The following is a 14,526-nucleotide window of genomic DNA, read 5'->3' as shown; positions in this document are numbered from 1 at the left end:
GGATATTTTGTACTTCTTCACTTATGTGATGACTGGAGTCACCACATTGTTCATCCTGAATCTTAGCGTTCATTGTTATGCAAAAATGGGGGCACATCAAGGTACACTATAGTGTCCCATTCATGGGAAAGGTCTGCTGCAAGTTATGGGGATTATGATGGTTAATGTGTTACTATCACAAAGTAGACGATGACATTAGAGAACCTCAGTCTAATTGTCAAATTTTTATTATGTTATTAGCTCGCCTGTATACTTCTATGCACTTTTTATAACTAAGTGCCAAATTATCATTGCTTCTAGCATCTTATACACTATGGTTGCAAATTATGGTCACCAGTTACATTAGAGAAGCAGCTCTTGAGAAAATATTGCTGCTCTCATTGGAACATGAATGTCCATGATTATATAAAAGTATAACCTTTATTTTACTACTGATAAAAATGTTTAGACATACAAAACTGCTGCAAGAAAATAGGTGATGCTGCCTTTTGTCATTAGATATTGTCTTACATGTTGCACAATATTAGGAATCTGATAATGACAGAACCATCTATTTCCTACATGTTGCCTTTTTTAAATGCCCATCAATTAGCATAGCACATGCAGCATGTATATAGCATAAGCACAGAGAAAGCGCAGCATTTAAAGCGCTGTAGAGCACTGAAGCTATAGGAACCGGAGCCAAAAGTATAGTATTTGACATTACACATTAGAATAAATTATATCTATATATGGAGATTTGCTTTATAAAACAAAACAACTGATAGAACAAATGACAGAGGTAAGCAGATGAAATGTCAGGCGATCATGAAAAACATCTGAACAGATAAGAAATGACTGATGCGAGAACACAGAACTTAAAGGAGAAAATCAGGCTGAACACTTTTTTTAGCAGTTTTGTACAGTAATAACACGTCGCTCCAATTACTCCACCATTGAAATGAAGACCATCCAGTTAACTCTTCATGGATGACTTCATCCTCTGTGTAGCACTTACCTGCCTCAGACCTCTCTTCCTTCCCAATGGTGGTTGAATGAGAAGGTTCTGATGACCAGGCTCACTCTGCACACTGGCTACCCTGTTGAGTGTTAACAGCATTAACATATGGAATGCACACACATGAGAAGGAAGTATGGTTGATGTCCACAACAAAGACAAAAAGGTTCGGGATTGAGTGAGTAGCAAAAGTTATATACTATTAGCATACAAGTTGAGTGAGATATCCAAAGTGGAAACTGTTAATACCACGGCCATGTATTGTGCTCAGCTGTCGACTACCGCTACTTCTACTGTAAATACAGTAAGACCAATTTACGTCACCATCAGACCATCAAAGTTGGTTGGTGTACATGTTTTGTTTTCCATATGATCAAGAACACATATTTTCTGTACCATGAGGAAAAGCTAAATCTTAGGCGGCCCATAGACTTTAGCTGAGGCGTACACAACTTTTTTTGGTCCAAAGGCCACATTGTCCTGTTAAACCAACCTCGACGGACTCAATTAAACTTGGATTGTAGGTGGTATTACATTCTGAGACATTTATGGCACATGGAAAGGATATTCCATAAATATCTAATAGGCACTGGCTCTACTTTGAGGGCTATCACCTATGAGAAGGATAGAGGTTCCCTTCTTCCCTGTTTGCAATCCAGTAGAGACTATGGATCCATTTAACTCTCTCCAGTGTAATTTATGCACAATGCTGAAACCAAGTGCTTCTCTTCTCCCATATGCTACAGTGAATATAGCAGCACTCATACATGGCTACTTCTTCACTTCATCGACTCCGTTCTGTCCAATTCAAAAGTGAACTAGGTCAGCACTGCTCATCCACTGGCTTAGCCTTGCAGCAACAGTATGCAACCAAACGATCAACTAAATATCTTTGGTGGTGCTCAACAACAACTGAACAGTCTAAAGAATAACATCTTAAAAGGAATTTGATTGCGGCACTTGTCAAATGGTATACAGATCTTCTTTTATTTGAAGTCCTATTCATGTGCATCAAAAGACCTTCATTCAGTGAGGGCCACAATTCAATTCCTTTTAAGAAGTCTACTCCTTTCTTTCTGTGCTACATATAGGTCCGAATTCTGTCCTTCTGACATAATATGGGATCCCCAGAGATGTCCACTCAGTGACTATTAATACTTACCCATCTCTTTTGGTGTTACTTGCCCCTCCGCTTCATGCTAACATGAAAGATACACGTGAGCAGCCTCAATGTCCAGCTTGTCTGTGACCAAATGGGTTAAGGGCTGCACGGTAGTGATCGAGAGCCACATGTGACCCCTAGTTTGTTTGTAGGTTGTGAAAATATAGTTGTTGACCAAACACTCATTCAGCCAACTATTCCTCTTGACTCTGAGCTTAGCATATATGCGTTCTATAATCTGATGGCAGACATCTTTGGTAGTGTCTTATATCCCTTACAGCACAATCATAGGGCATGTTGAAATCAAATATGTCCCATCCTTGATTTCCCCAACATTCGCCATCAGCAGAGTGTCAGAACACTGCCATACTGATTAGATGGAAGGCTGGTTCTGCTGACATTCATCTAATGTATATGACCACCAATTAATTTACTGATCACTCACAACTATCAGGTAAAAGAGGCCAGACATTAATTCATCTGTATTAAGGCCCACAACAGAAGTCGTGTTTAATTAAATAGCTTTGTCATCAAAAGGGTATCCCCACCTCCAAGATCCAAGATCCTATCCGAATATGTAGTAAGTGTAATAATAATATTAGCAAATACCTCCAATTAGAAATGTAGTATAGTTCTTCAGATTCGCTATGTCGCTTACCTCATGTGCAGGCATTGCAGTAGCTTAGGTATCCATTGTTACAACCACTAAGAGCTGTCTAACTAACTAAATTGTCACTATATGAGTGGTCATAACCATGGATACCTAAGCTACTGCAATGCTCTGCACATGGGGTAAGCAACATATTGAATCTGAAGAACTATACTACATTTCTAATTGTAAGTATAGGCTAATATTATTATTATTACACCTACTACATTTTGGGATAGGATCTTGAAGATGGGAATACCCCTTTAACATCTTTCTAGCCTCAATGTTAACATGAGTTAGTGGTGGTATAATGAACAATGGGGCAGAGTTATGAAAACTTTCTAAAATAAAATCTGTCTTAGCTGCCTGTAACAATCAATCACAGCTTTCATTTTTTGAGAGCACAATAAGAAACTAAACTTGCGCTGTGATTGTTTTCTACAAGCAAGACAGACAGTTTATCCCTCAAACAATTTCATGAAATGCCCCCAAATAATTTGCTTAATATTAATTTTGGCAACTTTTTTGTACAGTGTTTTCTTCGTGAGAATTTGTGCCCACTTGGCCAAAAGAGCATTTGGACAACTTTTGGAAGATAATGTCTGGATGGCAACTGGTGTTACAATTTCATGCCAATGATGTTTGATGGGGTTGAGGTCAGGGCTCCGTGAAGGTCACACGAGTTGCTATACACAACTTTTCAAACAATGTTTATACGGGTATCGCTTTGAGCACCGGTTTCAATAAAGGCAGGATGTGTTATGTTAACATTAAACACTATCTTGAAACAGGCAATTAAAACCCTGCAGATTTTCCATGATCTAACACAAGGATGGTAAATTCTGCTCTAGCCTCTGGTTCCTTAAACCGGCATAAACAGCATAAATATACTGATGGGAACAAGTTTTAAATTTCCCTAGTGGCTAAACTGTATATTCCGATTGCTATTGGTTTACATCCATCTGAACATATATATCTCTCTTAAATATATTTTTCAGACGATGTTCAAATGTCTTCAAAGATTTCTATACTTTTCCTAAAATTATGAAGATTGATGAAGATGATAATTGTTATATACCAATTTTCACATCTTAATGAGTTGTATACATCAGGGGTCCTCATCCTGTAGCTAGGGAGCCACATGTGGCTTGCAGGACCATGATGTGTGGCTCCTAGCTGTCTGCCAGCTTGGTGCTTTAGCACCAGGTTTAGAAAACAGCTATGAAGGGCAGATCTTCAGATGTTGACTTTCATAAATGGCCTCACACAGAAGAGAAGATCTGGATGTGCATATACTGGCCTTTTAAGTTGGAGAGATAAATTAAAGGGGTTCTCCCACAAACTAAAGTTAATTTTAATCAATGGATCTTGGAATAATAATAAGTTCCACAATTGGATGTGTTTAAATAAAATGTTCCTGTGCTGAGATAATCTTATAAATGTGCCCCTGCTGTGTACTGTGTAATGGCTGTGTCTTACCAAGTACAGAACATGGTCTGATCATACCACAGCTTCTGGGTAAGGGAGGAAGCAAAAGAGAGTATACATATATTACAGGACGGGACCACAAATGATTCTTTCTTTCCTGTAAAACATTGTTTTAAAACAGGCAGTGACATTTTTTACCTCACAAAAAGAACTGGCAGTGATCCAGGCTGTCCTGTCTGTATACTCTTTTGCTTCCTCCCCTGCCCAGGAGATGTGGTATGATCAGACCATGTCCCTGTACAGTCAGACACAACCATTACACAGTACACAGCCGGGGCACATTTATAAGATTATCTCAGCACAGGAACATTTTATTTAAACACATCCAATTGTGGAAGTTATTATTATTCCAATATCTATTGATTAAAATCAACTTTTGTTTGTGGAAAAACCCCTTTAAGTAAGTACTAAACTGGACATAGGATGATACTGCCATACAGGAGGGGGGGGGGGGTTGAACGCTGGACGTGTTAGTGTGGCAGGAATGCTTGATGTAAGAATATTGAATGACGATAAGGTGGGAATTCCTGGATGTAAGTATTCTGCCTTGGTGTGATTTCTGTGGGAAGATTTGGCTGTCATTTTACCTATAATGGGGGCTTTGGATGTCACTACTGTGGGGCAAGGGGGTTCTCTGGATGTGGCTTGCGACCATCTTTACGAGTTGAATGTGGCTCTCAAGGTAAGAAAGGTTGGGGAATACGGGTATATATAATGTGCTGTATAACTGTTACAAGGGGAAAAACAAGAGTGACTTCACAATGAAGAAACGAACCAACTGAAGCGATAACTCTACTTTGGTTTGTCTTCAGTTTTACGCATACACGGAGTACTGTACTCATTTTTTTGAGTTTACTTTATCAGCTAGAAATAGGGTGGGTTTCTCCCGGACACAATGGATATACGGATAACTGTGTTGCAATTAATTTACAAATATTACCCAAATTAATATTCAATATGATATTTAATTGTATCTAGTTAATTTAATCTAGCTACTGTCAGTGCACACAATGCTCCTCATATCTATGCAAAAGGTTTTCCCACAAATGACATTGATGACATATTTATTAGACCTGACGTCTGACTTCTGGGACCACAGATTCCTAGATGGATGGATACACTATCACTTCTGCCCAGGATGTTTTAGGAACAAGGCAAAGGATATTTTAACCAACAATGTTAGGGATGGAAAAAAGTGGACTTGTTGAATACCACTTGGATCATAGCTACAGTTCAATCTTCATTTGCTCTGTTTACACCATTTTATCAAGCATGTTTGACGTAAATGCCAGGAAACTATGCCGACTTTTACATCAAACGTGTAGCCCTGACATAACTTCGTCATAGTATACATTTTCTTGCTTGATCTCTATGAATTGAAAAATAAAGGTGGTCAAATTATGTTTTCTTCCTTAATTTTGCAACATTGTGGCAAGAAAAGTATTTGACTGAGCTGTATAAATAAACCATAAGGCGGATTTGTCTCAGCTTGGAACCAATAATATGATTAAAATTACAAGACCTGTAAATTGAGTAATCAAAATTATATATACTGTATATTCAGCAGAAAAAAAATGTAGGTTATGCTAGTGTTTTTCAAATCTGTAAAAAAGCCTTCATGTTTTTACATGAGGAAAACCACGATTTTTGGCCATTAAATGACTTGTAACCAACATTATTTAGTAGTTTTCTCATCTGCAAGCAATATTCACTAGAAGCTTCTAGTCCCATCTTTACAAACTTCTATAGGCAGGAGGTGCATTTTGAAGACAGATCTGTAGACAGATTTGAGTAGTTTCTGAGAGTGAGTAATCAGTTTGGGAAAGAAGAAGTGATTCATGAGTGGGAACAGAGGCATTTTTGGAGATGCCCACTGATCGGCAGAATGGGTCTTTTTTGTTGCCTGTCTGAATGGAGTGGCAGTGTGCATAATAAACCACCACTCCATTCATTCTCTATGGGATTCATAGAAAGAGCTATCAGTGAGGGAGGACGGGGTTATCCTGCTGCTCATGAATAGGAGAAACTAATTATGCTGGAACTAATAGTGATTTTTCGAAGAGGAGAAAAAAGTGACCTATGGACAGAATTCTGTACTTTATGAGTGAATATGACAGCATAGACCTGGTGACAGATTTCCTTTATGATCAGTATATAGTTACTTACCCAAATAAAATATTAGTTGTGATAATACTAACATACATTAACAAGAATATTTATGTAAAAATGCAATAATAATTCAAAGCAGAGACAGTGATCACTAACTTTACCTATCTATGACTTAATAAAGTGAGGAGGCTCAAGAACTAAGTAAAGCTTTCCCCACATCCTTTATACAGTAGTGGTAGAGACATTGCTGTTAGCTTCTAGAAATAGTGGATTCTGGGTATTTTAGTTTTGATAAAGATAAGAAGAGAAAATATGGGAACAACTGAATATACAAATTACTTTCTCTGCAGTATGATACAGATGTGTCTCATTACCCTTGATAGCACCGCCCGATACAATTCAATGATAGCATATCAGGTATTCTTTGTATTGGTGCACTAGCTGTTAATGGGTGCTCTTATGACGTGGGCACATCAGAAAAAAAATGATAAAATCTATCGATCATCAGGTCATGTCAGATACCTCATGTTATGTATCAAAGTTGTCTAAATTTACTTCCCATTGCAACTAGAGCTTAGCCTTCATAATGAAAAGCATTTCGGTAAATGAAAGTGGAACTCTGGCTGGTTGTTGTAGGCAAAAGGAACATGTGTTATTGGGGCCCTATTAAGTTGGTTCAGTAATATCACTAAATTCTCTTGTTTATGGCATCACACAACTCCTGAGTAGATACAGATGTCCAAATTGTACCTTTGCTTGTGCACAGAAGTGTTATGGAGGTATTCTTCATAGCTTTTAGGAGTGAACATGATACCACATAAATGGCACTACCACTTATAGCGCACGTCATACTCTTCTGTGTGCAGTGTTCAAGAGGCTTAAAGGGACTCTATCAGCACAAAATGACTGTTTACACTAAGTTCCGTCATTTCGGTGCTTCATGGCAGAGCCAATCAGTTAAATACACCTTCAAACCTCCATCTCCTCCCTTCTCTGAGTCTATGAAGCCAGAGCTGTCAATCAAAGAATAAGGAGGTGGAGACTGAGGGAAAACAAGCAGGTGGGAAGGTGTATATAAATGATTGGCCGCGCCAGGAAGCACTGCAAGGCGGGACTTAGTTTGAACAGTCATTCTGTGCTGACAGAGTCCCTTTAAAGAGGACCTATCATCAGGTTCAAGGGGCAGGTTTTGGCTCACATCTTATTCTCTAGAGTATACCATTTTTTATTTTTTTTTTAAATCTGCCATATAGTGCCGGAGATACGGCCTTTTTATGTGGTGCAAATTTTTATTGGTGTTTGCTAAGGAGGTGTGGCTCTCGGGGTAATTAAGCAGAGCAGTCTAATGACACCCCCCAGAGAATCCTGTGAACCATGTCCCTTGGTAAAGACCATAAAAATTACCACTAAATAAAAGTGGCCCATATTTCTGGAACCGTATGGCAGATTTAAAAAAAAAGAAAAAGAAAAGGAATACTAAGAGGAGTAGCAGAAATATAATAAGAGCAGAAACTGACTGTTCACTTTAAAGCACCACTCCAGCTTTTTGTTTTTCAGCGCAGGAGTGGTGCTAGTAAATTCTGGTTCCTGCCCCCTGTTTTATACTTATCTTTTTTTTGCGCCACCTCGGTCCCGCGGCGCCATCTTGTGACCACAGCTTCTGCCTGGCTAGAAGCCAGAGGTAACAGTCATAAGCTCTCAATACAAGTCTATGAGAGCTAGAAGGAGCCTCTCATATACTTGTACTGAGTTGTGGCTTCTGGCTCAAGCGATCCGGCAGTTCACAAACTGCCGGAGACCAATGGGAGCGGCTGTGATAGAAGGTGAATATGGCGGCTGGTAAGTATCAAACTAGGCGCAGAGACCTTATATGAGAAGCACCACTCCAGCGCTGCAATTAAAAAAATGCTGGAGTGGTGCTTTAAAGTACTGTACATCATGTAGACAGACGGTTTTCTTACAGTGCGTGCCATATTATGAAGGTATTATACCCTACTACATCTAGAAGAGAATATGTTGCCCCATGGAGGCACTGTACAGTTCAATACCGAGGACACTATCCTATCGGTTCATATTGTCTGAACTTGTTTGTTCAGTTCCCGTCGGCTGTGTGCCTGCCTAGCTTCTTTTCTACAATCACAGTTATTACAGGTTATAGCAGTAACTTCTTTTTTTACATTGAACTGATTTTCTAATTATTTCCTCCCCTATTAACAGAAAGACTTTTTCAACTGTTTATTTTGTTTTTCAATCATAGTGTACCACATTGTATTTAAACTACTCTGTTTCGATCTGTCTTCTAAGTCGCTAAACAGAGGAATTACACATTATAGCAACACTGACGATGAAGAAATGACAATGAGATACGGACTATATTCTAATAAACTTGATAGCGCTATAGACAATGACCACTAACCATTTTACTACCACAATCTCTCTCAGCTTCTCCTTTGCTTCAGGGGGAATTAACAACTAAAATGTTGCAAGTCATCATTCACTAAACTGGAATTACCTAAAATTTTAACATTTTTGCACACAAATGTCCATAATGCTTAGGTGGATTTTAAAACATTTTTAATATCCTTGATTGAGATATTTTTCAAGCTCATTTTTACTATTTATATGAAGACGTTAGCTCTAGAAATGTTTTTTTTTTCTAAAAGTCACTGTTAAATCTGATTGTTTTAGATTGGATTCACACGTTTGTTTGTCTTTTAAGAAAAATGCTTTTACAGTTTTTGTTGCATTTTTTTTTTTTAGCCAAAGTAAGAAGCGGATCAAGAGAGAAGGGAAGGTACAAGTTATTCCTTTATATTCTACCTAAAAATTGCCACAAAAACTGTGATGTTTTGGCTAAAATGCTGTGTGTGAAGCCAACTTATGGAGATGTTTTGGCCTTTATTCAATGACCCCTGGCAAGGAACAGGTGAGAGATAAAACACTTCTACACACACACTGTATACACACTACTGGCTCACAATTGTGAAATGTGCAGATTTCTCTGTGCTTTCTTTTTCCATGTCAAGTTCAAGAGTAATCATCTGTTTGGTTTAGGGTTCATGCAGACGAGCGTATAAATCGGATTTTTAATGGGATAGCGAACGGACAGCACACTGACCCATGTTATTCAATAGTGCTGTTGAGATGAACGATTTATTTTCTCGGTACGACTGTCCGTAAGAAAAAAACACAGCAGCTCTACTTTCCTCCGAGTCTTGGCTAAAACTCACACATTCAAGTCTATGGGTGCGTTAAAAAAGGAAACTGTATTTTTTAAGGAAACTGTATTTGATCTTGTACATTTTTTGGTGTAGACGTATGAAAACGGATGGAACACAGATGTCAGACGGACATCACACGGACTTAAAAAATGGACACATGGATGAAAAATAGCATGAAAATTAATTGAAAATTGCCCGAGTTTTCTGGATGAAACCCGGACGATATTTCATACACTCGTCTGCAGCCGGCCTAATACTTCTTTTTGACAATAATATCCTGTTAGTGTATTTCTCCTTTTTTGTAATATCTTTTCAAGCCTGTCATTTGCCAAAAATATGTATTTTTTATCTGCTATTCTCCTGAATCTGGCTTTTTTTTTGTTCCTGGGCCTTTTCATTCCTGAGATAGGGCTTCCTCTTCCTTGTATGTAAATATAATATTGTTAGCCAAGTGGGTGTGGTCCTCAAAAAGACTCCTATACAGAAGAGGTGAGGACTACTCTTCCTTGGCAAAAAAACCTCAATTTAAATTCATGGAGGAGGCACCATATCTTAGGAATAAAGAGGCCCAGGAACAAAAGAAAACCAATGCCAGTTTCAGCAGAACAGCAGCATTTACACCAGGTAAAAGAAAAAAAGTCCACACTGCATAATGTGTGGACAATGTGTGCAGTGTACGTACCGGGAAATACTCATGGTGCAGGCACTGAACTGCACTTAGGGTTCTCCGGTTTTCTCCCAAACTCTAAATGAGTTGATGATGATGTCTGTAAAGTGCTATGGCATTAATGGTGCTATATAAGTGAGTAAAATAAAAAAAATAAAAAAATTCTAATCTGGCTATACTACTTGGTATGTTTTTTTTCATCTTTAGGGCCTATGAATGATGCTTAATATTGTGTAATGTAAAATCTGCTACCACGAAAGAGTAGGATCTGATCTACAGTACCCGGCAGCAGCCATTACACAGTGTGATGGACCAGAGATGTTCTGCTCTTTAAATTATTTACGTCCAAACACATCCGGGGGTGATAACAGTCGACTGGTGGAACGCTGGGTGTTGGATCTACATCGATCTTATATTGATGACCTATCCTAAGAAAAGGTCATCAGTATAAAAGTACTGGAAATCCCTTTGATATTTAGGTTGTTTTGAAGGGAGGGATATTGGACTAAAGCTTCAAATATAATGAGATTTCTTGTGACCCATAAAGCTGAGCTAAAAACAGGCTTTCATGTGCCACAATAATGTAATAAATACAGAATCCGTTATTCACAGTTACATATCATCTACAAATAACTATTAAAGTTCTATAAAACCTTATATTGCTTCTTGAACAGCGACATAAACCAAAGTAGTTGTCTTTGCCTGAAGCAAAATGCTACATCAAGAAGAAGGATCTGAAAAGAAACCTCCTCAGACAGGCACTGATTACTCAATGAACACCTTCGGGTATAGGGGGCTAACATTTATAGCAACAGACAGAACTGCACCTTTCATGAGCAGCCAGAATGGGGCATGGAGAGAATAATGGAGAAACAGATTGAAAGGGAGGGGATGGCTTCTGGCTTTAAAAGCTGGCCTCCATCCTCTCTCTACTTCCTACATCACAATGACAGACAGATAGCATTCATACCTAGACAGGCTGATCTCGCCATCACGCCCATGGGAGTCGTCAAGAACATTAGGTTCGCTGCAGGAGGGGGAGGGAGATGAAGCATTGAAGGGAAAGAAAAAGCAAACAGAAAACAAAAAAAAGAAAATCTGCATGCAAAAGTATAAAAACTAACTCAAATATGTATACAAATGAACTGAACAAAAGTACAAAAACAACAACAAATCATCTACGGTTCTTGGCATTCTGCACTTAAAAAAATTACAAGAGTGGGGCAGAGAGAGCTCGATGGGGGAAGGGAAAATGCACTGCCAAAAAATGAAATTGAGGAGAAACAGGAAATAAGGAGGACGAGCAAGAGCTTATGGTTCATGATCTGGAGATTAAAGCAGCAGTACTAGGGGAACATTTTAAATTAGGTTTCTGATAGGGAATCTGTCAGCTGATCCATCCTGCCCGAGCCATGGCTGCAGCATGAATCAGAGATCTGCTCCGGCATTACAGACATCTGTTTTACTCTGAAACACCAGGGTGCCTTCAAAATATGCAAGCGCGGCTCAGTGAGAGTTGACTGGCCGGCTTTTTCATGCCAACAAAGCTACAATGAAAGGTCTCTCCCTACACTCATATAGGGAGAAAGCTGTCAGTGTAACTGCGTGGGCAGGGAGAAGATGGCAGGACCTACCTCCTGGACTGGTCTTCCTGGTCACCTTGTCCCTGGATGCACATTTAACTATGTTTTACTGTGAAACGCCACAGCAATATCATACATGAATCACTAATCTCCACTCGTGCTCAGTGACAGACTTAGGGCCCCTGAATCCATCAGAGAACCTGCCCACATCGACTTTTAATTGATTTACAACCTTTGTATTTATCATTGCACACAGCGCATATCAAAAATAGGGTCTAATAGATTTGTGAATCCACCCATAAGAAATAAACCCTAGAAACAAGAGATTAGCTTCCAAGTCAACTCGACATGATGGTGTCTTCTACTGGCTGGACCTTGGAAGTCTGGTTCCATTAGGAGATCCTCTCCATATTGAGTAGGGAGGGAGTGTTTTTTATATAAAGGATTGAGTGGCTCATGACATCAACGATGACACCATTGTTTGAATCGGAAATAGCATTTGTAATCACTACTATCGTGCAATGACTACTAGTCTTCCACATCTCTGGTCATTCATGTTTAATGTTCATGGTCCAAAACTAATCGTCCTATTAATTGGGATGCAGAAGAAACAAAGTTCATATTTATCAAAGTCATACCATACTATAATGCCACAAAACACCTAAATTGTCCCCACAATATAACTAGTGGATATGTATCAGTTGTTCGTTACTAACTAGGAATTCAATGTGCAAGAATCTGGGTATAGTTACAGAGTCATCTAGAGACAAACTATTCATTTTCAGACTTGTGACATACTTACAACAATTGTAGGTTGAATTATCCTACAAATGCATTTCCGACAAACTAGAGGACTTGTAGAAGTAATCGACCAATATCCAAATACAATCTAAATGCTACTGGTGACATTTAATGTGTACTACCACCGGAGTTTCCCACTACACACCACCCACGGTAGAGAATCCACAGCTAAGTCTGTATACAACAATGTCGCAATGATATCCACAACATAAATTGCATAAATTGACATGTTGCATATTTAAAATCCACAGCGTTGGTCAATTTACTCAGCAGACTTTCTCTGCAGACTAAAGTTCTCTGCAGAGTAATATATGTAAATATATATTTACAGAAAATATGATGGAACAGCACCAAAAAACTACGTACTGGGTGAAAAACCCCTTTGAACAAAAATCCAGTTGTTGCATTAACAAAAAATTTAGTGTACAGCCCGTTGGAGTAAAGGGCACAACCATTTCTTAGCTGCCTTGCTGAATTTACATTTCCATGTAGCAGATGATTAGTAAAGATGAAGTAGATACTGACAGATAATTTAGAAGCCAAGATTTAATCTAGAAGAAAGCTGAGCAAGCTTCTATCTAAAAAAAAATATGAAAAAATCAATGCCTGGGGTAGATTCTATGTATTTCTATCTCACAGTATAAAATCACATCTGTATAGATAAATAAAACCTTATAAATGAATATTGTGCATCTACAGCTGGGCTTACACTGGGGTTACATCTCTTATCAATGATATAATGTCAATCACCGCTCTATTAAAGGGGTTTTCCCATGAACAAGAGTTCATTTTAATCAGTAGATCTTGGAATAATAATAATTTCCACAACTGGATGTGTTTAAATAAAATGTTCCTGTGCTGAGATAATCTTATAAATGTGCCCCTGCTGTGTACTGTGTAATGGCTGTGTCTGACCGTGCAGGAGCATGGCTGTGATCCTGTGCTGTAATGTCTGTATACTCTTTTGCGTCCTCCCTACCCAGGAGATGTGGTATGATCAGACCATGTTCCTGCACGGTCAGACACAGCCATTACACAGTACACAGCAGGGGCACATTTATAAGATTATCTCAGCACAGGAACATTTTATTTAAACACATCCAATTGTGGAAGTTATTATTATTCCAATATCTAGTGATTAAAATAAATTTTTATATGTGTGGAAACCCCTTTAAGGCCCTTTCGTTGGTCCCCATACAGTTTGCATACTCTGCTGAGACAGGCAGATGTACCAATAACAATGATGACTTTAGGGCCTGCTTAAGTGATCCATTGAGCCAACGAATGAGCGCTTTGGATGTCTGCCGGCTGATCGATGGTATGTTTACACTGGCCAATGATTGGGAGAGAGTGTTATAAAGAGCGCTCATTCATCAAAGGCCAGGTTCTCACGACCATATTTTGGGTCCAAATGCTGTATGTGAAAAAGCAGACAGCACTTGTACCAAAGTTATTCAATGGGGCTGTTCAGATAAGTGTTTTTATCTTTTTCACAGACGGAATCTGCGCGTGAAAAAAAAAAACACAGTATGCACTAGTGTTGTCCGCATGTCGGAGGCAACTCACCCATTTAAGCCTACGGGTGCGTAGCATTCGATTGCAATTCATTAACACATAAAACTGTATTTAGTCATATAAATGTTTAATAACTGCTGTATAAAAATGGATTACATACAGATGAAAAATGAGGAAAAAAATTTCAAATTTTTCTGGAAGAAACTCGGATGACTTTTTTATAAGCTCGTTCTTTTAAAGAGGCTTAACAATAACGCTAGTTCTGCTGCTTTAATCACACATTGCTGGCCTTCGAAATCATGACCATGTCAATTCAATAGAAAGCACCAAAACG

At 38.6% G+C, this 14,526-nt stretch overlaps 1 protein-coding gene across 23 annotated transcripts in view; it reads right to left on the bottom strand.

The window, feature by feature from the left end:
- UNC80 (unc-80 homolog, NALCN channel complex subunit) overlaps window positions 1-14,526 on the bottom strand; it is a 222,737-nt gene that overhangs the window by 34,030 nt on the left and 174,181 nt on the right. For 18 of the 23 annotated variants that reach the window (XM_073646576.1, XM_073646580.1, XM_073646577.1 and 15 more), the window contains 2 exons: window positions 11,264-11,320; window positions 998-1,079 (listed from right to left, as the gene is read on the bottom strand). The exons of 2 other annotated variants lie outside the window; for them this stretch is intronic. In XM_073646576.1, coding sequence (XP_073502677.1) covers window positions 998-1,079; window positions 11,264-11,320 — 139 coding nt within the window. The remainder of the gene's footprint in view (window positions 1-997; window positions 1,080-11,263; window positions 11,321-14,526) is intronic. 3 more of the 23 variants (XM_073646583.1, XM_073646590.1, XM_073646600.1) reach the window with 1 other exon arrangement.

This window comes from Phyllobates terribilis, unplaced genomic scaffold (genome assembly GCF_046119375.1).
Source record: "Phyllobates terribilis strain yellow unplaced genomic scaffold, ASM4611937v1 Scaffold_9__5_contigs__length_417890890, whole genome shotgun sequence".
Taxonomy (NCBI): domain Eukaryota; kingdom Metazoa; phylum Chordata; class Amphibia; order Anura; family Dendrobatidae; genus Phyllobates; species Phyllobates terribilis.
The sequence above is the reverse complement of the archived record's forward strand: the minus strand, read 5'-3'. Positions and strand labels throughout refer to the sequence as shown.